The 23,152-nt window shown below is 42.4% G+C and overlaps 1 protein-coding gene across 2 annotated transcripts in view; it reads left to right on the forward strand.

Annotated features, from left to right (window-relative positions):
- The first annotated feature begins 7,507 nt into the window (after positions 1–7,507).
- Positions 7,508–23,152, forward strand: part of FOCAD (focadhesin) — a 109,449-nt gene continuing 93,804 nt past the window's right edge. For both annotated transcript variants that reach the window (XM_065657889.1, XM_065657891.1), the window contains exons 1-4: positions 7,508–7,586; positions 12,220–12,299; positions 16,724–16,798; positions 18,389–18,543. In XM_065657889.1, coding sequence (XP_065513961.1) covers positions 12,243–12,299; positions 16,724–16,798; positions 18,389–18,543 — 287 coding nt within the window. In that variant the 5' untranslated portion in view covers positions 7,508–7,586; positions 12,220–12,242. The remainder of the gene's footprint in view (positions 7,587–12,219; positions 12,300–16,723; positions 16,799–18,388; positions 18,544–23,152) is intronic.

Raw genomic sequence — 23,152 nt, forward strand, 5'->3', positions numbered from 1 at the left:
GCAAGCCCCACCATGGGGTCCAACCGGTGGGAACAAGCTGTGTGAGAAAAGGCCTCAGTGAGGGCCCCACCACTTTGTTCAGGAGCTGCATTTAAGCCCAGCCCTCACCCAGGGCCTTCCTGAGCTAGAGCGCAGCCAGGCCTATGCCTGGCCTTGCTAGTCCAGAGCTTGACTCACAGGCTCAACTTCCTGGCTGGGTCATATGCAAAGCCTTCTTTCAACTGATTCAGCTGTTGCCTCTGAACTGCGAAGTACCCTCAGCTCCATCCAGGTAACAGCGCTCAGGATCTCAGGGTCAGATTCTAGGGGGTTTTAATTTTTTTCTGTTGCTGTAAACCTAGTCACAGACACACTGCTGGTCTTCTAGCAAACAGAAACTATTTAATGTTGACTATCTGAATATCCATTTCAGTTTGCATGTAAGAATTCCAAAAAGGTTTTATTTGATTGAGTGATTGATTGATTTTATTTAAATCAGTCTACACAAAATAGAAGCTTTTTTCTTCTGTTGTTAACTAAAGCAGCTGCAGTTGTGGGATACCCTTAACTACAATAAGAAAGGTGTGGGTCTGCACGCAGCACGTGACACAGAACTGTGTTGGTACAGAACATTTCAGCATCTAGTAAATGCAGACAGGGTGCTGTGGCAAGACAGGATGGGTGAGTGCATGACCCAGCCACCAGACACTCCACAACTGGGGAAGGCTGGACAGCTCAAGGTAAACAAGCTGCTGCCTCCCACCACTTCCCATCTGGCCACTTGTGTCCATGAGCCAAAATGTCAAATAAAACAATGCTTACAAATCTGAAGCCGGTTTACTCTGCATGCAAAGTATATGCATTTGGAGGCCAGTTTCCCTATCTTGTCATGCAGTCTGGATATACAACCCTGGAACTCTCTGCTGAACATTTCGCACTTCATCCTCCATGTAAAATAATCATTATGTTAACATAGGACACAGCTACTTAACTACTGTTACTGAAATCTACACAGAAATGTACCCAGTCTGAATTTTGCCCCAGATTTGCTTCAATAATGGTCTGAAAGTCCACCAGCAGAAAGTACTCCACTGGCTCTAGCTCTACTTGACCAGTCAAGCCCTTTGGCAATGCTGCAGCACCTTACAACCTCCCTTAACAAAACCAGAAGGAAAACAGTACCTCATCCAGGAATGCAGGAGACGTGTTTGGAAATGTAGCAAGCTCGACATAAAACGTGCCAATGGTCCTAAGCAGCCTCCACTTGTAGTTCATCCAGTTATTTTGTTTCAGTTACAAAAAATTGATCTTTAATATAGTAAATACCGGGAAAACTATATTAGTAGTTCAGTTGTAGATGGTAATTTTCAGTCATTGCCCAAGTAAGATTAAATAATGACTGGATGGATGAAGAAAACGTGCTGGTAAGCATGAAGGGGGACTTCAAAATGAAGAAATATCACTTCTTTGCCCACAAGACCATGAAACATGCTCCTACACATAACTATCTGGAGGTTTTATTAGATTTTGTTGGAGAAACTAACCAACAGGTATGCATGTAATAATATAATTTGGCATTCACTTCATAGACATGTCTAAACCAAAAATAAAAATCATAAATGCATGTATTTTGATTCATAATGGTTAAGCCAAGTGAGGAAAATCAGGTAAAATAACAAAGAATAAAAGGCGCGCTTTTTTTTTTTTTAAAAAAAAAGCATATTTAGGGTTTCGTACCTCAGTGTCTTGGAGCTCTCTGCCACTCACTACTATCAGTGGGAAACTGAAATGCTCCAACAGTGATAGCAATGAGTCTTTGCCAGGAATATGTCTCAAACTTTCTACATTACCCTTCAGCAGAGCAAGTGCTGTACAGTCACAGGCAGCCTGGATATTCTGTGGGCCTTGCTGGCACTAACGCAAAGAGCGTTTTTGTCTTTGAACGGCTGCAGGATAAGGTTCAGTAAGGCATTTCAAGACTTATCTTGTGAGTTGCAGCGCACACCCTGGCAAGTGTTAAGCAACCTCAGCTGCCATTAATCTCAACAGGCTTTGAGGATACAAATTAGAGAGTTTTTGCTCAATTCCACTCTCATGCTGAATTTCCACTGAAGTCCATTGAATCTCTGTGTGGAGCGGTGGCCCTCCACCCCTGACTACTGTTTGCAGTAAAAGGAGCTGCATCTAAAAGTTTAATGCATTTTAAACAAGCCTTAATCTTAGTAATAAAGGCTAAAGACATAGCTGACTAGGCCCATTTCCTAAACCTATATTTTATTATCAGGCCTAAGAGATTTTAAATAAATAAAATTTCATAGTGGCAGGCTTTGCTGCTATTGATTTCTGCAATATATTCGAAACGTTGACTTTCCTTATTCCTTTCTTTCATTTGTAAAGCTAGAATTGCTTTCTGGCTTGGGTAAGATTCCATATAAGAAATGAAATGAGCAGATTAGGCTATTATCAGTGCTGTTACTGTATGATTTTCATTTGGATCATAACCTTCACTGGGAGATCTCATAGCACATTACAAAAGCTGCCAAGAGAACCTTCTGGCATTTCTTGGAGAGCACTAGAAGCACATCACCCCTCACGGGATGACAGTCCTCTGATAAAACAATTCCAAATGTCCTAGAAAAAAGTGTGACTGAATCCAAGGACTCCTGTCTAGTTTCTCTCCTGGAAGAGAATTCACAGGCCAGTGAACAGGGCCATTTTAATAGATTTACTGACCTTTGCAAAAAGTCTTGTCACAGAAACTAGAAGGTGGTAAAGCCTATTTGGCAACCCAATCCAAGCTAACTGAATTCTACTTTTATTGTTTTCTGTACAAGTAATAAGTAATAAGCCACATTAAGGCCAGCAGGAAATTATGTGGGAGACACCTCTCACAGGTGTCACGTTTCTTTTGAATTTGACTAGCAAAAGCAGATTTTGCAGCATAATCTGCAGCTGGTATGAACTGCTTTGAATAAAACCCATTTATGATTTTGGCACTGATGCTGCCTTCGTAACTCCCAAGTATTTATTTTACTTTAACGGAAGACCTTGGAAGCTGGGAACACCGCTTTGGGGAACTACAGTTTCCCAGTCAGGCTCTAGAAGGCCTGCAAGTTGAAAGGCAATCAAAACCAATATCTGTGAATTTAAGCACATCCATTAAGAGGTATCTAATGTGCTTTTCCTGCTTCCGAGATCTGGGTAAAAAAAAAAAAAAAGAAGAAGAAAAAAAGGTATTAAAACATATCGAGACCATAAGACAGTAAATGGTTTCGTACAGATAAGATAGTTTCCTTTTGTCTCAAGTCAGGACTGAGTCTCTGGACTTTGTGAGAGTGTTTGAGTTATGTACGCTTAATGCCCTCATACATCAATGTCCTTAGATGACCTGCATGAAAGTCAGGGTTTTGAAACGGTGCTGGGAATTCGGCACCTGAGTCAATTAATCCAGAGAATGGATGTGATATCCCTGATATCCCAATGTCAAGCACGAAGCCACTCTGGTGAGGTGCTTCTCAAAGTAAGGTGCCCAACAGTATAAACAGGATCAGAACTGCCAGCATCAAAATATTTCAAAAGTCTATATGCTTCTTTCCCCTTGAGAGACCTCATTGCCATTTTCAACTAATTGAAAACCTTTTGGCTAATGCTCACTTGGGCAACAGCAGACTTAGCACCGTACTCAGAGACCAGGGGTCTCCTCTCTTGGGTGTGACATGGAGCTGACACATGGCTGGAGAAGTTTCCTTGGTTAACTACTACTGAGACACACTTCATCTGCCTAGGCAAGCTCTGCAACATGGCAGCTTCACAAAGAAAAAGCTGGTTGGCTAAAAGGCTATGTGGCAAGAAACAAAAATAGCCTCTGTCGAGGTGGAGGAAAAAAGGAAAAAGAACAAGAAGGAAGCATACTAAATGCATGCACGCCCTCCACATCCACCTACTGCAACAGTGGATGTGGTGGCAGTGGGGACTGACTCACTTTCTGCCCCAGCAGCATGTGAGGCAGGGACCTGACAAGCTGTATTGGGAGTCTTGTGGAAGATTGTATGCCAGGAGTCAGGGAACTTGAAAAGACCAAGTCTGTTCTCTTGGGCCTTACATTTTGGGCCAGAGAAGCCCATATGTTATAAACGTAATCTCTAATATTTAGTATCTTTGGGAAAGGTAATGTGTATGTGGATCAAGGGGTGGAATGTACTGATCCTGACCAGGAGACCACCGTACATTGAGAAGTCAGAGACGCACACTATGGCTGCCCTGAGCAGGGGCAGGACTGTGCTGTGCTGCATGTCCAGCGTGGCCTTCAGGCCTGTGTTATGCTGCACGGGTCCAATGGCACAGGGGCATTGTAACTGAGGAGCCTGCAGGCAGCTCCCACTCGCTACTGGCAAATACACTACTTGTGTGGCCTTGCCATAGTATAGTAGCTCAACCAACCAGAAAGGAGGAACTTTTTTCTACATACGGGATCTGTGCGGTGTGCCATAGGAAATGGGTCTCTTTAGCTTGGGGAAGAGGAGACTGAGGGGTGACCTCATTAATGTTTATAAACATGAAAAGGGTGAGTGTCACGAGGATGGAGCCAGGCTCTTCTCAGTGACAAACAATGATAGGACAAGGGGCAATGGGTGCAAACTGAAACATACGAGCTTCCACTTAAATATGAGAAGAAACTTCTTCTCAGTGAGGGTGCCAGAACACTGGAACAGGCTGCCCAGGGAGGTTGTGGAGTCTCCTTCTCTGGAGACATTCAAAACCGCCTGGACGCCTTCCTGTGTAACCTCATCTGGATGTTCCTGCTCCGGCAGGGGGATTGGACTAGATGATCTTTCAAGGTCCCTTCCAATCCCTCACATTCTGTGATTGTGTGAAAATCCATCTGGGGTCCACTTCATGCTGCATGAATGCAGGATTCCCACTGTCTGAAGGGACACAAGATTTATTTGCTATCTACATTCCTCTTTCTATTCTATTAGCTATTTTATTAAGCCATTTGCTGCCAGGCATTTCTTACTGAGATACAGAAATATCCCCGCACCGCTTCTCTCTGCCACCTTGCCCCCCACTCGCTGGTACAGAAGGTGGGCACCCCACTCTCACCCTCCACTACCAGGAAAATGCTCAGCTGTGCAGCCCTTCCACCAAAACAAACTTACTGTGATAGGGGAAACCCACACTAAAATGCCCACAACAAATACCCTGTCTTCCCTTAATCTAGTCAGCATGTAAGTCCACTAAAACTTTTCTTTTTCTGTTTCCAAGTAAAACTAGCAATGGTCAAAATTATTACTTGGTTTACTGCACAGACTCTTGCCTCTCCATTCAGCTTTTATTTCTCTAGCCTCAGTAAAAAATAAATTATAAAGAGTTCCTAACTATTCAAATGTATAGCTGTCTTACTTATTTATAAAACACCAGAAAAGATTATTAAACAGAGTTAAGATTCAGTGATTTCATAGACCAATTCAGCAGGTTTTGGGGCTAGTTGTTACTTAGATTACTGATAGAACAGGGTACCAAGCAGCATAAATCAGGTCCAAGCCACTTCACACAGCAGTGTATATCCTACTGTGTCTTCAGAACTAAATGGAGAATATGAGGCCCAAAGTATCGTACAGCATGGCAATAACAAACCAACCAACAGCGAGATGCTCTAAGATGAGGCAGAAAGGATGGAATGGGAAAAGGAGACTGAACACTGCATTTTGATTCGTGCCATTGCCTATGGTCACCTAGACATAGATTGAAATACATCAGTGTGAAAGTCCTCCAGGTCCTTTTAGCTCATCTTGGGATACTGCAGCTCTAGCAACAAGCAGGCTTGTGAGCCCATCTTGGGCTCGGTGTACTGACCCAATAGCCACATCACAAATACTCATACGTGCTGTTTGCAAAAAGTTACTGTGGAGAAGTCATGTGGAGAAAACAAGCAGTGTACATGATCTGTGGGATCTGACTGGTCTTCACTTTGCAATGACTTAACAAGACTTAACAAGAGTCACACTGGTGTAAAAGATCAACACTTCCTTCCTCAGAAAGTAGTTCATAGTCCTACTGTGGTGAGACCCTGGTTTGTCAAGACTTCTAAAGACTGACACTTAAGAAAACCATGTCTCTTGTTCTGGCCAACTACCACCCTGTTTTGCTTTGGTATGATGTAGTTTTGAAACATTCAGGACTTCTTTTCTCTTATGCTTTTTATGAATGCTTACATTTAAAAAGTAAAAACACTAGAAACCGACAGGATATTACTTAGCAATATATATATTTGTTCTGTGAATAACACATGATTTGGTATTGTTAACAACAGGAACTTTTTTTGCTCTTTGAGTAATCAACTTAGGAGAAGCAGCAGCTCTTAGCAAGTCAACTTATTTTAAATATCCTCAGCATGTACACATATAGGCAGCTCAAGCTAATACAGTTTTGTTCTCTGAGTCACTTTCAGGCTTCTTCTGGCTCTTGAAGTGACAGTGTGTGCTTTACCACCAATTCAGCGGAAGAAGGGACAGAACCCTTTGAACGCCATAAACTGTGGCTTTAGTTGGTGAATCTGGAAGCATATATTAAGGTACTAAAAAATTCCCTAAGTGTTTCACTTCTTTCAGCTCAAACCAACTCACAGTGTACACCTTCAAGTTACATTACAGATTACTGTAGCCCTTTTCAAACAAATTCCTTTCAAAATATTTGTGACTTTTTCTGAAGATATTTTTAGTGAGACCTGTTCTGATGTTACACGTCTTATAGAAGTTGCCTGTTGCTTCTGTGTTCAGGAACAGAAGTGCTGTTTTGTGTTACGATAGCAATCTTAATTGAGAATACGATCTCTTAGCCTCTGCTGTGTGGAGCTTTCAAGCTGTTGGTAACACAGTGGTCATCAAAACACATCAGAGCTGATCTTAGGCTGTTCTTCTGCCTTTGAGAAAGCTGCACAACGTGCAGCACACTGTGTCATTCATTCTTCGTGCCCAGAGTCTTCCTGATCTGCCTTCAGCTTGCTGATCACTGCCTGTCAAAATGTTTGGAAGACTGAGGAGACACACTCTGCAGCAATTTAGAAGCTGATAAACATTCCGGTTTTTCATGGTTTTGGAATATATAACTAATTAGCGTACCCGTTTCAACACCGTTATGTTGCTTCTGTTTAAGGCTTCGGATTTAAGTCTGCATTTCAGTTCTGATGCAAGGAGGCACCCACACCTGGCCAGCACTACAAGACTAGCTCATGGCCTGCATCTAGCACCAAAGCCTGGGCCCAAAGCGCCCGGCGAGCCCTGCTCCGCGGGAGGGCCGGCAGCCTCGGCGGGCAGGGCGGCGGGGAGCCGCGGGGACTCACGGTGCGCTCACGCGGGCTGGCTCAGGCCCGTCTCGCTGTGACGGCACCGTTTAAAAAAACCGCCGGATTTGCGTGACCGCGGACAGCGCCGGGCAGTGAGAGCGCCGGGCAGTGACAGCCGCGGCTCCCCCAGCGCCGCGAACCCGCAGCCGCCCGGCAGCCCGTGCGCATGCGCCATTCGCTGCGCAGGCGCCTTGGCCCATGGGGCTAGCCGAGGCTGCGGCCGGTGCACGCGTCCGTTTCCTGCCGGGGAGCGCCCGGCGAGGTGAGGGGCGCGGGGCGGAGCGGCGGGAGGCGGCTGCGCTGGCGGGCCGGGGAGCCGCTAGCGCCGAGGAGAAGTGCGCAGGGCCGCGGGGCGGGCGCTGGGCTCTGGCCGCGCCGGGGCGGGCGCGGGAAGCGGGCGACGGCTGGGTGGTGGCGGTGGTGGTGGTGGCGGGGCCGCCTCTGGCCCGGGACCGCTCTTCGGGGGCTGCCGGCGCCTGGCCCTGCGGGGCCGGGCCGCGCCGTGCGCGCAGCGGGGCGGGCGGGCGGGCGGCCCAGGGCGAGGCCCGGCCGGCGGGGATGTCAGCGCGGCGGAGGCTCGGCACGGCGACAGGCCGGCAGCCACACGGCAGCGACTGTTGCCGTTACTCGGCTGTAGGGCTTTTGGTTTTGTTTAATTTAAACCCGGTTATTTAGAGGAGCTGCGAAGCGCTGCACATGTGACACCCAAGCAGCGGGAGCGTTTGCGGGTATTCTCACTCTGCTGCCTTGGTAGGAACACGGGTTTGAGTCGAGTCCTTTAAAACGAGCAAAAGGCAATAAATGTAGGAAGTGTGATCTCAGTGCTCTCAGCGATCATCTTCTGTTATTTAACTTAGTTTGCCTTGTTGTAATTACTTCTGATAAACTGGTGTGGACCAGATCTATGATTCTATGTGATCTGAAGGTGTAAAGCTGCAACAACCCCTCTCTGCTTCAGCTGTCTTAGCTTGTCCTTATCAGCATTAGGATGCTGTACTTGCACTGGGTTTATGTGGCAAGGTTTTGGCAGTGTGAGGGCAACAGGGATGGCTTCTATGAGAAGATACCAGAAGCTTCCCCCATGTTGGATGGAGCCACTGCCAGCTGGCTCCAAGATGGACCTGCCCGCTGGTCAATGCTGAGCCCATCAATGACGATGGTAGCCCCTCTCAGATAATGTATGTAAGAAGCAGTAGAAACTGCTATACATTAGCAGCTGGGAGACAGGAATGAGAATATGTGAGCCAAACAGTTGTGCAGGCACCAAGGTAAGTGGAGAAGGAGGGGACAAGGTGCTCCATGCACCAGAGGAGAGATTCCGCTGCAGCCCGTGGCGCAGACCATGGTGAAGCCAGCTGTCCTCTGCAGGCCATAGAGGACCCCACACCAGAGGATTTGGATGTGCCCAAAGAAGTCTGTGACCCCGTGGAGAGCCCATGCTGGAGCAGGCTTCTGGCAGGACCTGTGGAGGACCCACACTGGAGCAGTCTATTCCTGAAGGACTGTTCCCTGTAGAAGGGACCCATGCTGGAGCAGTTCGTGAAGAACTTTGGCCCGTGGGAAAGACTCATGTTGGAAAAGTTCATGAAGGACTGTTGCCCGTGGCAGGGACCGCATGTTGGAACAGGGGAAGAGTATGACTGCAACCCTTATTCCCTGTCCCCCTGCTCCACTTGAGGGGAAGAGGTAGGCAAGTTGAGAGTGAGTCAAGTTGATGCCAGGAGGAGGATAGAGGTGGGGGGAAGGTGGTTTTATATTTGTTATTATCCTACTCTGACTTGATTGACAATCAATTAGATTAATTTACCTGTTTGTTTTGCCCATGATGGTAACTGGTGAGTGATCTCCCTGTCCTTATCTTGACCCACGAGTCTTTTGTTATATTTTCTCCCCTTGCCTAGTTGAGGAGCGTGAGTGATACAGCAGCTTTGGTGGGCACCTGGCAGCTAGCTAAAGTCAACCCACCACAGATGCTTACCATTCACGGTAATTATACTGGAAAACAGGAAATGGACCCTCGCTTATACCTTATGTGTTGTTTGTTTGTTTGTTTGTTTCCTCTCGTTTGCATTAAGGAATTGTTTGTTTAGGGTGGATGTTTTTTGTCTGTATGGTTGATGGTGTAGAGTACCTCTTCGGCAATGAGAATAGGAAAAATACATATTAGGATAAACAAACAAAGAAAGGTGTCAGGAGAAGTGAGATGTAATTAGTTACGGCTTAACAAGATAGCCTGCTGATGCTGTACATGGGATAAGTTTGGGGATGTTTAATAGCCAGTGTATACCTGCTGAGACTGGTTATTTTGGCAGTGATCTTTGCAATGTGTTAGGAGAGGACTACAGTAAGAATCTGCAGGATAATTATTCCCTGTCATAGTATTCATATATTATTTTTTTATTTCTGGAGTCGAGGAAAGGGAAAGCTCCTGTGGAGCTTGTTTTGGATATGGATGGATTTGTTTCATGGTAATGCTGCTTCCTTTGCAAGAATTGTATTCTGTAAAACACTAATATCTGTCAGCTGCAATGTGAAAATAAATTACACAATGCTCTAAGTTGTTAATGTTTAAGAAGATTCTGCTAAATGTTTTGGGTGTGAGTTGTTTGTTGTTTTGGATTTTGGTTTTGGGGTTTTTTTTGGTGACAGAGTACTGGGGTAGAGCTTGTCAGTAGTTTTCAAGGCTGTTGTTGATAGACTGTAGAGACCCTCACCAGCTCTCAGGAGCCTGGCCCTTCTTGTTTTCATGGTAAAAGACAGTCAAAACCAGGAAATGCTGTTCTGCTATTGCTTTTCCAATTCTTGGGATTACTGTGTGGAAATTGTCCCATTCATGGGAAAGAAACAAGAGTCTGTAAGAAATACTGATGCATATACCTATTTATAGAAGGGCATTGGCATACTGATAAGAGCGGGCCGTAACCATGGTTCCTAAAGGTGACAAAGCAGTTGCTCAGAATTATTTTTTTATTAAATTAATAGAAAGTGGTCTCCAAATTAACTGAAGCTCCCTAAACTGAAGAAGAGAAAAATGCCCTCACCTTTTTGTTTTATTTTCTTCCTTTCACAGTGTGTAAGTCTTAACCTAATCTTGATAGCTTTCATGTCTTCAGTGCCAAAAAGGAAGACACTGGGTTAAGACAAGGATTTATGGGGTTTTTTGGGTGTGGGTTGGGCTTTTTTTGGTGGTTTGTTTGTTGTTTTGGATTTTTGTTTGGTTTGGGGTTTTTTTTGGGGGGGGAGGATGTTTTTTGGTTGTTTCGTGGTTTTTGTTTTGGTTTTTTTACTACTTCCACATTTAGGTGGTGTTGATGTTCCCTTTTATAAATCATACTTGAAATTTTCTACGATTATTTTTCATCATCTTTTGGCTCTGCAGTTAATATTAACTACAGCTGTGCTTCTCCTAAACATTTTCTTGTTACAGTCTTTGTCTCATCGTATCATTGCTCTCAGACTGGACAAATGATTGTATGATGTTTCTGTAGATGTTATTTGCTATTGGGAAGACTGGAAACGATGCTTTGAGAAGGGGGATATAAATGAATAAGTAGCATCATGAGGAGATGTGCTCAGCTCAAGAATGCATTTAGCATTTTATGACTGAGGTCTTGAACTGCAAAGTTCAGTTGACCTCCAGATTCCAACATGAATGTTAAGTGAAAGCATCTCTCTTCAAAGCTTTAAAAGAACTTTAGCCACCACCTTTTGACTGGGTACTGCTTCCTTAAAGTTTTCCTTTCGGATGTTTTTAAATTTGCTAAATGTTGTATGTGAACTTCTTACCTCTTCTCAGAAGTAAGAACTGTTAATGGTGCTCTGACAACACTGCCAGTAATCATCTTCCATTGTCTGTAGAGAGAAAGTAAGTGTTCCAAATAATATATAGTAAGAAGGAAGACTTATTTTTGCACAGATGAATAACTGTGAAATCGTATGCATAAATTGGGAGAACTACAAAATACCACTTAATGTTTGTATTTTACTAGTGTGAAATAATAGCATTCAACAGTTAGGTTGAATAGCATTCAACAGTTAGTTATGAAGATATATTGTATCAAGTATGTATTCGAGATAAAAAACTTTCTGCACCTTGTACATGTGCAAAATTTGTGTGGGAAACAGATAATGAAACAATGTATTAAAAGTAAGCTGTGTTCTCTTTTCTTTTCGCAGTATTAAATGTTTTCACTTACCTATATTTTATAGCTTCTAATTCTTTTATGTGATTTCTAAAGAAAGAGAACCCTTGATTAATATTAAGCATGTAGGCAAATAGATGCTCTACTTAGCAGACTCCTTTAGTATGGACAGAAGTGCTTTGTTGAATGATGCTTGGAAGTTCTTTTTGTAGTTAAGGGTGACAGAGTTGGATTTCTAGCTTGTCAAGTTTCCAGTACTATGTGTTTTTAATGTGCTCTTTAAAAATGCAACTAGAGTTGGGTGCAGTGGATTCCTGCATTTTTCACGAAGTTTTGCAATTGCATTGCCATCTAAGCTTTGCAGGAATGTGCAGGGTGGCATCCTTATTTTTGATTCGTCTAGTTCCCAATTCTAAAATTCAGATCAGAAACTATGCAAGTGCCTGTTCAACTGAGGATGCCCTCTTTCTACAGTGAGTACAGACCCTGGACGTCAGGGGAGCAGATTTTGATGTATTCGGGGACATGTTGGTAGGACCCTATGAGAAGTAGCTTTGAAGGGTGAAGGAGCTTAGGAGAGCTGGCAGTGCGGTAAGCACAGCATAAAGTGCAAGAAAAGACCATCCCAGTACTCAGGAAACTTTAACGCTTTAATGCTATTATCTGCTGTTAAGTTCAACATAAATCTTGTGTATTTTTTTCTGGTGAATAACACACTTTCTTTCCTAAATATATTTTTTGTCTCTCTTGCAGAGTGATCATATAACAGAGGCAAAATGTTGGATGACATCAAGAAGCGGTTTGAATTTCCTAATGCACTTATTCAGTCACAGGTAATTTTTTTAAAATTGAATTGTCTGTGGAAACTGTTATCCCAAGGCCTGCTGCCTGACAGTAAAAAGGTGATAAGGAAGACTTTTTGTTTGGTTGTTTTTTTGCTCCAAAGGCAGAAAACCATAGAAGTATAGTATTCTTAAGTTGCAAACAAATGCTAATTGCACTCTCTGTGTAATCCAAACGTTGGACATAGTTGCTCATCACTCTGAAGTCTCTGCAGGAAAATAAGAAACTTTCTAGCACTAGAAGGTTTAAGTGATGCCAAGTGGTTTTTAGTGGCCCTATGATCTCGAGGGATGCCAGGAGTTACCAGATGTCATGTGTGGGGTCAAAATACTTGACAATGCTTTATAGAACTGTCTTTAGGACTGATCTGTTCTCTTCCTGTGTGGCGAGAGCTGATGAACTACTGCAGCCTTGTCTGTCATCAGAGAATAACTGTACACAGCTCTGCTGTCATCAGCAGACCAGACCCCTTCATTTTCAGATCCATGTGCTGGTTCCTGATCACAATCACCTGAAACTTTCTCATATGCATAAAGTGTTTATCATAGTATTCTTAATACTATGAGAGGAAAGAAGAAAGTAATAGACTCTGTTTTAGAAATACACTTCCCTTGCTTTGGAGATTTCTCATTTCTGTATTAGAAATGTTATCTCTCCAGCTGTAAGATCATTGCTAACTTTACTGTTTTGAATTCAGGATTAAATATGTAGCCGTTTGTTTGATGGAGTAAGTTGATGTGAATGCAGTCTGTGCAACCTGCTTTCTCTGTTGCCTTTTCAGTTCAGTCTGCATTGGTTTACAATAATTTAGTTTGAAAGACACACACAGAAGTCCTCTTGTGATCAGGCTGGTGTTTTGGAGCGGCAGTCATGTTCCTGAAAGCTGAAGTTCATCTGAAGTCTCGCAAAGTGTCTCATACTGCAAATGAGTTCACATTATTACCAGCCTTGATGAGTAGGACTCAGCATCTTTGAACCAGTTCATTTTTCTTCAGTGCAGAATGTCCCCATATTACAAGTATTGTTGAAATGTCTTGGTTCATCACTACAGCTGCATATCATTAAGGGCTACTGGTGTGCTTTGGTTGATTTTGTGCTGTGTTTGGTTGTTTTGCTTGTTTCGGCTTAAATTCTGTGACCCCCGTGTCATAGGAGAGTAATTTAAGGTTCTGCTTGCTGCGGAACAATGTTTAGATTTCTTAAAGAGAAGTGCGACTTAAAAGAGTTCAGTGGTAGCTTTACTCTGTTGTTTACTGCATGAGGGAGATATACCAAGCCAAATGCTGCTTACCTTCTTTCCAGGCGCGTGTATCCATTCACGAAGCAAACCTTCGGGCATCTTCCCTCCCTGATCACTGTTAGCTCTGAGGGCTGTGTCTTGTAGCTCTGGAAGCAAACTTTCAGGTGAGGCCTGTATTTGTCACGGTGCAAATGTTCAGGATTCTTCTCTCCTTGATAACCGTTGGCTCTGGAGCCTGTATTTAGGGCTCCAAAGGCAAACTTTCAGGGGTGGCCTGTAGCTGTTTGCAAAAGCAAACTTTCAGGCATTCCCTCCCTGATAGCCGTTTGCTCTGGAGCCTGTATTTAGAACTCCAGTGGCAAACTTTCAGGCGAGGCCTGTGACCATATGCAAAGCAGACTTTCAGGAAACAAAATTCTCAGAAAATAAAAAATTTAATGGAGTAGAATAGCAGAAGAGCTGGCTCAAGCTGGGTACCTGCACAGAGGTCCCCCCAAGCATAGAAAACTACAAACTTTTATATCTTTACAGACCATTCACACCAGAATTCAATCCAATAGCAAAATTTCACCACCAGGTCCCTTGCTCCCCATTGGACCTCTTTTCTCTGACTCCACGTGGGTGTCTGTTTTGTTCAATTGTAGACATTGTTTTTGGTCCATAGCCTTGCAGGTGCCGTTTTGTCTGGACAAATCGTTTCTTCTCAGTGAAGTGAAAAATAGGCCCCACTTTGCGGATGTCTGTAATGTCTCCACGTTAGCCGTGGATCGTTGTTTTCCCAGTCAGTTCCATTTTTCCCAGCAAAATGCAAGCTAGACTTTATCTTGCAAGCATTTAGTGTAGTCTGCAGTTGCCCTTGGTAAATACGAGGAGGACTTTACAGCTTAAAATTTTAGCAAATCTAGTCTACCAAGTAACATGAATCCAAGAGTCTATTAAAAATCATACAACCTTATATCTCTAAATAATCCATTACATTTGGTGTGCATCTACTTAAGCTAAATGATTAATATTGAACTTGAATTGGGCTCATCCACTGACCTGTGAGTAGTAAAACCATTGCCATACAGCTCACTTATTTAGCAGGGAGAGTTCAAAGTGGGCTCATCCAGGCTGTCGTATTTATAGAAAAAAGTGGTTGACTTGTAGTCAAATCTCATACAGTAGGAAAAGCATCGACGAGACTCCCTGCGCCCACAGGTTACCAGCATTCAGTGTGCCGTTCTGCTTCCTTGTGGGTCTCCTTGAGGGAGTTCTTGGCCTGGCTACAGCTCAGGCCCTTCCCTCCTCTGGAGCCTGAACCAAACTGCTGCTCGTTTGGCTGGGGGGGGGTCAAGTGCATCTGCCACACCCTGAAAAGTGGTCTGTAATCTTCCATGTCGTGAGGCCAGGATTCAGCTTTGTGACAGGTGTCCTCTTTGTCGGACCAACCAAGATGTCTACTCTGCAGAGCATGTGACCTACACAGACAAGGATCAGAGAAGTGAGGAAGTTGAGCATAACTTTCTAGGTCAAAAAGTGTTACTGGGAAATCAAGTTCTTGGAATGCAATGGGCTAGTCTGCATTTTGACTTTCTTGTATAGTTCACTGCAAAAGCCACTTTCTATTGATAAGCCACTTTTCCGTTGCAATGAAAGTGTTTTAAGGATGTGGGTGTGAATTAATTTCTGAAATTCCTTAGAAGCGGGAAAAAGAAAAAATAAGAAGATTAACTTGCTAAGTGTAAGAAGAAAGATTTAACCTGCCTAGGGAGCGTGTCGTTGCTCTTGCAGTGGGATAGCTGCTGAGCAGCATAGATAAATATCTGACTTTGTTCCATTTTTCTCATTCTTTTTTTCACAAGAGTAAGATTCCCGGATAATAAACTGTTTTTTAAAGTGTATTAGACTACATAGACAAACCTTTTAAGGGCATAATCTGTGTTGTCTAGAAAGGTGTAAAGTGTAGTCTTTCCTGGAAGTGTGAACAGTTATCTCACAGTGCTACTGTTTGTCCTGTCAGGCTAGCAACTAGTATCTAAATGAAGTGTGAATAAATCCTGAAAGAAGGAACCTGAAAACATTTTAAATAATCTGTTTCTGTCTTTTTATACACTAACAAAACAGAAATCTTACTATCGTGTTGTATTTTTTTTTTCTTGCTGGATTCCTCATTTACTTTTGCCAAAAGTAAGGATCTGTCCTTACCATAGGAGAGTAGATGCAGCTGCTGCTCTACAATGATAATCTGAAACATTTTTGTGTGAAAACATGTCATTCTGTCTCTCCTGGAAAGGATTTTCTGTGTATCAGAGTTTAGGGCTATGAAAGAAGATGGAGTAAGGCATTAGAGCTGAATCAGAAAACAAAAAGCCTGTATCCAAACACCTTGAAGCCAGTGAGGGTTATTTCAGTCCACATTTAGATTTTTAAAAGCAGTTTGAGGAAATCAGACATTCCTTCTACTAAAATAGAACAAAGTGCTTAACTTTAAATGTCAAATGAACAAATATTTGCTGTTCTTTAGAACAGAAGCATTTTTTGGAGGACCTTGAAAATTTAAATCTTCTTCATCATCTCTACTACGGAAGAGCTTTATGAAAAATACCGTTAACTTCAAATGCTTTGTTTAAAATAAATGAAACACTTCTGGCAGTGAGTATGCTATGTAAAGTGCTTAAGGTATCACAATATGTTTGTTATCAGTGTTTAGCAAAACTTGCGATGCAAAAATGTGGGCAAGTTGCTTAGATCTGCTGTGTTCTACTTCTTCTCTTGCTTCCACTGCCCTATATAGCGAAGAATTTAATAATTACCTGTACTTTTCAGTACACTGCGATCTGTACAGCAGTGGAGCTGTAAATGTCTATTAGAGCTGATGCATTTAAAATATCTGCAATTCCTAAGTATATACCTGATTCTAATCTTTTAAGTGGTTGTGTTCAAAGAGACCCTTGGATCTATGTGGAGCCCTGTGGAAGTTTTTCTTCTCTTCTGCCTCAGGGTAATAGAAAAAGTAGTATACTGGCATTATGGAGATTTTTGGCCCTAAAATATATTTCGGCTTTCATACCAGTGTCTCATACTTCAAATAACCATAAAATGATTGTATGCAACTGTAATGTAAATTCTTCCTAATGTAGAATTGAAAAATAACACCTGATCTGCATGAGTTTCTTTCTTTTTCTCTTTTAGGCAGTGGGCCATCTGATTGCTGCAGTACTGAAAGAAAAAGTTTCTTCGGAGAAGATCAAACAGTCGTCTGACCAGGTCTGTGGCACTCTTTCCTTTTTGTCTCCTCTCCTGTCCACATGTGCTTATGTTTTTTTGTAGTTTCTCATTCCACATTGTGTAATTTCAATAAATCTTAGAAGTGAGGTAGTTAGCAATATGTGTCTGGGTGTACAGGTAGAAATGGTAAATCTCTGGGATCAGAAGAGCAGTTTTACTTCCATGAGAAGTCTTAATGGTGAAAGTCTTAATTCTGCAGTATACCAACATGTAGCTATGCTCAGTTTGAGAGAGTTTTACTTGAGTTTATGTACATTACTGTAAGTGAACTGCCATATGGTGAGACATTGTCACTTGAGTAGGGAAGGCTTTTACATCACTATAAAAATTTCAAAAAGTATTGCATTTCGCATACCTGTATTGCTGTTACATTTCATATTAGCTGAGTAGAGATTATATTCCTCTAAGAGAGAGTGCAGTGCAAAGGCATACTTTGCCTTTTAGTTGAATGAAGCTCACTTAAATTCAGGTCTGTCTCGTTAACTGAGAGGCATATAAATGCTGGCATTTGCAAAGTGTCACAGCAACATAGGAGAGGTGTTAGGATTTGCGCCATTGTTTTTCCTTCCCAAAAGATGACTTGTACAGAAATGAGAAGAGAATAATTTGTGAATTTTTCTTCCCAGCCTGAAGTCTTAAAAAAACCAAACCAACCAACAAAAAAAAAAACCAACAAAACAAAACCCAAACAAAACCAAAAAACAACTTACACAAATCCAAACTAACAAACCCACACCTGAAAAGTGCTGAGTGAGGTGATGTTGGAGGTTTGTAGTTTTTCTAGCAGTAGCTCCTCCAACAGTCCTGATCATAATCATGTTACCAAACGACCTTCTGTTTTGAGCTACAAGCTGACTCTTCCCATTTGCTGCCTCACTAAGGTATTAAACTGAAATACAGTAACACTTTCTAAAATGCTAAGAAGCAGAAGATTGTGCTACTTAGACATTACAGGCTCCCTTTTTACTCAAGAGCACTTTTCAGTCTTTGGTTTTTTAAAAATGTTCCTTGTTTTGCCATTTGGAAGCTACAAAGCCAGCACACTAACCCGTGAATGCAAATTTAGCGTGAAAACAAACAGCAGTTTTGATGGATATTGCCAAGTCTTTGTGCTTGCTAGCAAATGGAGAGAACTGAGGACTTTATGTGGTGAGCAAAGATATCTTACCTCTGGATAGCCCTTTGTATGCCTGCCTCTAGTTGGCTGCACTGTACCTTGCTGTAGGTACCACTTGACATAGCAGTTCCCAATTACATGTTCATCTTTTTAAGGAAAGAGGAATTGATGATAGCCTACCTGCATAGGCACAGCTGAAAAATTCATCTGCTTTAACCTTTTCCTAGAGACTCCTGTCCCTGCTGAGGGCATAGGTGGTAAGGAAAGTGGGAGCTGGACTGGGAGAGGCCTTTTTCAGGTGTAGAGTCTGTAGACCAGCTTCCTGTCTTGCACTCTACAAGACTTGAGGAGAAGCTGTTGAGCATTTTTTTATTTAAAAGTGTGTTCGAGAAGGATGAAGAGAAATTAGCATTGGCCTTCTCATTGCTTGTGTCTCATGCTTTTGACTTCAGACTCCTGCTCTGAACTTGCTTTGGGAGAAGTGCTGCAGTGAGAGTGTTGCCTTGCGAACAGCCTGTTCTGAGGGGTTGGTGGCACTTGTTGCAGAGAAACATGCTGAGCTCGACTATGTTCTTCATGGAGCTCTGAATCTAATTCCCTCAGCAAGGTAGGTTTGGTTGTCTGATTTTGTGTCTTTTGTCAACTGGTTATCAGTGATTGCTTTACCCTTGTTTTTACAGAGGTTCTGTAAAGACAGTGACTTCAAATAAGCTGTGGCTTTAGGGACTGATATGGTCCTGCCACTCTGATGAAGGCCGTTCATCTTAGCAGTGTGACAGTATGGTTCTGACTTAAGAACTCACAGAATATCCTGTGCATCTAAGCGGAAATTGTTTGCAATTCAGACTAATGCTCTGAATTTTGAACTGTGGAACCTCAGAAATCAATTCATTGGCTAGTTTTGTTGCCTGTGTCATGGAGAAGTGGAAAGAAAATGGCCACAACCTTCATTATGGGGGCCAGAAATAACTTCCTAATCAAAATAACTAGTTGCTCGAATAGGATAACCACAAGACTGTAGGTGGGGTTTAGGAATGCTGGGGTTTGTTTCCTTGTCTGTGAAGGAAGAAATCGTTTTACCTAATTCTGCAGCTACTTCCTCTTAGAAAATTCTGCAGATATAATGCCATAATGGTGTTTTGAGCTAGACTGCCCGTGCAACTTACTGAGAGAATGCAGTTGTGGGGGAAAAAGACACTGTGCACAAAATTTATAAATGGGAAGTCAAATGATGATTTGGAAGATGTCTCCATTCAACACACCCACCTTATACTTGTGTTATCTTTATCTCTTCTGATTTTTGGCAGCTAACTGGATTTCTGCACTAAGCCACATCATTCTCTCCCTAGAGCAAGAGCGTCAAACTCATTTTCACTGGGGGCCACATCAGCCTCGAGGTTGCCCTCCAAGGGCCGAATGTAATTTTAGGACTGTATATGTGTAGGAGTACTTCCATTTATACAGTCCTAAAATTACATTTGGCCCTTGGAAGGCAACCGAAAGGCTGATGTGGCCCCCGGTGAAAATGAGTTTGATCCCCCTGCCCTAGAGAGTGCTAGAGTTGTTTTCAGCTGAGCCAGCTAATCGATACAACACCTGTGATGTATTATGCTGGTGGGCTCAGCATAAAGGTTGTGAGAAACATGCTGTTCAAGACATGTTTTTCACCCTTTCAAGTCTTCACATAATCAGTTTTAGGCTGAGGCTTCTTGTGGTCAGTGTGAGCCAAAGGTGAGTTTAGGTTTGAGTAAACTAGTGAAATGCTTAAGAAATCAGATATTTTTTAAAAGACTGTTTCTCTCCTTGTGGCTTGCTTGTTTATAGCTAGGATCTTGCTGTGATGATGTGGATACTATGCTGAGTTTACAGTAGGTGGTTATAGATCTCTAGGAAAGGTTTTGCAAATACAGGGTGTTTCAAAAAGATGGACCCAATTTCAAAGCAGTATACTTCACGATGGCAATGTGTTTACAATTAGTTAGGCTGGGTGAGGCATCTAGTGGTAATTGTTTGAAACTCTATGACCCACCTGTTGAAGTGGTAAGAGTTTCACTCATTGGTGGTTTGTGGTTGCAGAGATCTAGTGATTTCATATTTGGTCCATCTTTGAAATTTGGTCCATCTTTTTGAAACGCCCTATGTATTTTTATAATACAAGTAATTTCTGGTAACTGCTGTCCTCCAAATGACAAAATTTTACTAGTTCACTTTGGGGTTAAGGGAAGAATCTGCATTGTTAATAAAGAAGTAGATGCGCACGTGCTTAGACTATGGGAACCTGTGTCCTGTGAGGTAGGGTGGAGAGAAAGTTTCATTAGCTCTGGCTTGCAGACTAAGAAATGTGAAATTCCTGTTCACCTAAGGGTTGCAGTATCTGTGGTTTATAAGGAAATGACATGTTAATGTGGTTTTCTACTTCAGAAATAAAAAGTGTAAAATGGGATATTTAGGGTTGAGTTAACCTTAAATGCAAAATCAGAGTTATATATTGAAAGGGCTTGGGTCTGCCCCATTTGTGCACTGTTCTTAGGTTTTTCTGTGTGTGAAACCAACACGAATGATGGCTATAGTAAGTGCTGGCAAAATCCTCAGTAAACTTTTATGTATTTTTGGCTGCTTTTTTTTTGCCCTGCCCCAGGCTGCCTCAATTCAAACCATATCCACTATGTATTGCAAAGCAGGGTTTATATAGCCTAACCACAGAAGTCTGGCTTTAAAACGTCTGTAGCCTCCAGAGCTTATTAAACTTAAAATTCAGATTGGTTCATTTCAGTGCTGATACTTCTTGACTCTTTTTAAAATTGTAGTTTGCTGCTCAGCATCCTGTTCCCTGCCAAATTTTCACCCAGGTTTGCTCTGTGGCTCTGCATTGCTGTGTGCACAGTGTCTCTAAAATAAATATGAAATTAGCAGCCAGCAGAAAGGTGCTTGCAACTGCAGAGCAGCTTTCAGTGCTGAAAGGAGTTAGGTGAATCTTCTATTGGCAAAGACTACCCATCTTCTGGTTTTGCTTAATTTCCTTCTGTTATGATGAATTTATCAGGGGCTTAGTGCACCTGGTAGGTTTTGTCAGGTGTATCAAATTCTGCATGCTAGGAAAGACATTTTGCTTTGTCAGAGGTGAACATCCAGTGCTTATCTGAGTTGACTTGTTATGCAGTTCACATTATCTGCTCATTATACAAATGGGAATCTATTTTAACCTCTCTGGTGTATTGTTGTACCATAACTGTCTCTTACACTCAGTGTCGAGTTTGCTCTGATGCCCCAAGAGTTTAAACTTCATTGAAGATCATATTTGTGTGTTTGCTTATGTATGCATGTATACAAAACATGTATACATATGTAAATACACACATGCACATTTTTACATGTTTTTAATGCTGGTCTCCAGCTTTCTGCGTAGAAGATAATGGGAAAACTCTGTGGCCTGTTGTGGTTTAACCCGAGCTAGCAATACAACCACAATAGCTGCTTGCTCACCTCTTCCCCGCCCACCTCCAACAGGGGAGAGAATCAAAAGGGAAGGGAGAAACTTGGATTGAGATAAACACAGTTAATAAAATAACAAAATACTAATACACTACTAGTAAATATATATATAAAAAAAATAGAAATAAAAGATACTCAAGGCAATTCCTCACGAACTCTGTCTACAACTGAGGAGCCAGTCCCAGCAAGCCACACCTGGTCCTAAAGCCAATCCTAGAGGGAGAAGAGAGAGGAAAAAGGCAGAAAAGCCCAGAGGCTTCTGCAAAATGGCAAAAGGCCGAGTTAAACATCTCGACCAAAACACTCCCCCCATCTGCCCCCGAGAGAGAGATAGTGGAAGAAGGTCAACTGGAAGGCCCTGACTTCTTAAATAATTAGCATGATGCTAATGGGATGGAATACTCTTGTTGATCAGTCTGAGTGTCAGTCAAGCTCTGCCCCAGTGGGCAGAATGCTCAGAGTGTCCTTGGCTCTCAGACCAGAGCAATTAAAAACATTAACTCTGTGCTGGGCTGTTATCTCTTGTTCTCAAACTAAGTCCAAATAATGACCGTGCTAGCTATGAAAAAGAAAGGTTTCTAATTGCATGAAGAAAATTAACCCATTTTCAGTCAAACCAGCACACCTGTATTGAATAATGAATGAGCTTAAATAATCTCATCAATCTGTTAAAAGCCTGTGAAACATCGGGTTGTTGTTATCTTTGAGAAATTGTCAGAAGGATTTCTGTGTGTTTGTATGTTTTCAGAATGTTTTTGTCACCTGAGTATCCGTGCCTGTAGGAGGTGAGGAAATCTTTGCACTATGCCATGCTGTTGCGCTGCTTGTGTTCAGGAGCTGAGTGCAAAGCTTAAAGCAGCCATTCCCCCCACCTCCGGCCTGGGAATGAGGAACAGCAACACAGGGGTTTCAGAACACAGAAGCCTGTTTTCTTAGGGAGTGTTTTATGGTTTGTTTTTACCCCCACTGCACAGTTACCCAGCTGAAGCTGGGGAATGTGCTAGCAAATTCCCATTTAATTGACTCTCGCTAGCTGCGAAGTATATAAAGGATTGTTCTCTTTCCCTCCTGTACCAATCCGAAAGGCTCTCCTTCCTCTGTATGTTACATTGACTGTGCTGGGATTTGGAAACCTGCTGTATGCCTTCCTGTTGGTTGCTTTGCAGCAGAGTTCTGTCAAGCCTCATGGTCTCTTTTATAGTCAGATTTCAATATTTGAAGAGCCACGTGTCAGGAGAGAGACCCATTTTAAAGATTACAGGCACATCTTATATATAACTGGTCCATTTTTGGAAGAAAGAAAGAAAACAGAAGCATATTCTGTCAGTTTTGATATTGGTCAGTGTTTTCCAGCCCTGTTGGCAAAAGTGTGAAAGGCACGGAAGACAGAACATGCTATTCTGCCTGTATCTGGAATATGAATCGAAGCATTTATTGGTGGGGAGATCCACTGTGGGAATCTGTGTACCATACCGGCTTGTGGAAAAGTCTTTCTGCAAGTGGTGATACGTATGGTGCAGGTCTGGCAGTTCTAAGTGGTATTTGCTGGTGTGTTCCTGTTTTCTTTTATGGATGACATGAGGGTTTTTTAGTTTATGATTCTGTGGTCATATGATCCTTTGCCTTTGCAATTTTTGAATCTTCAGTGAAGTGTTTGTAAATATCAAGTCCTGGTATTTCTTTGTGATTACATGTTGTTACCACACATTGTTGTGCTGGTATTG

This window comes from Caloenas nicobarica, chromosome Z, assembly GCF_036013445.1.
Source record: "Caloenas nicobarica isolate bCalNic1 chromosome Z, bCalNic1.hap1, whole genome shotgun sequence".
In the NCBI taxonomy this organism is placed as follows: domain Eukaryota; kingdom Metazoa; phylum Chordata; class Aves; order Columbiformes; family Columbidae; genus Caloenas; species Caloenas nicobarica.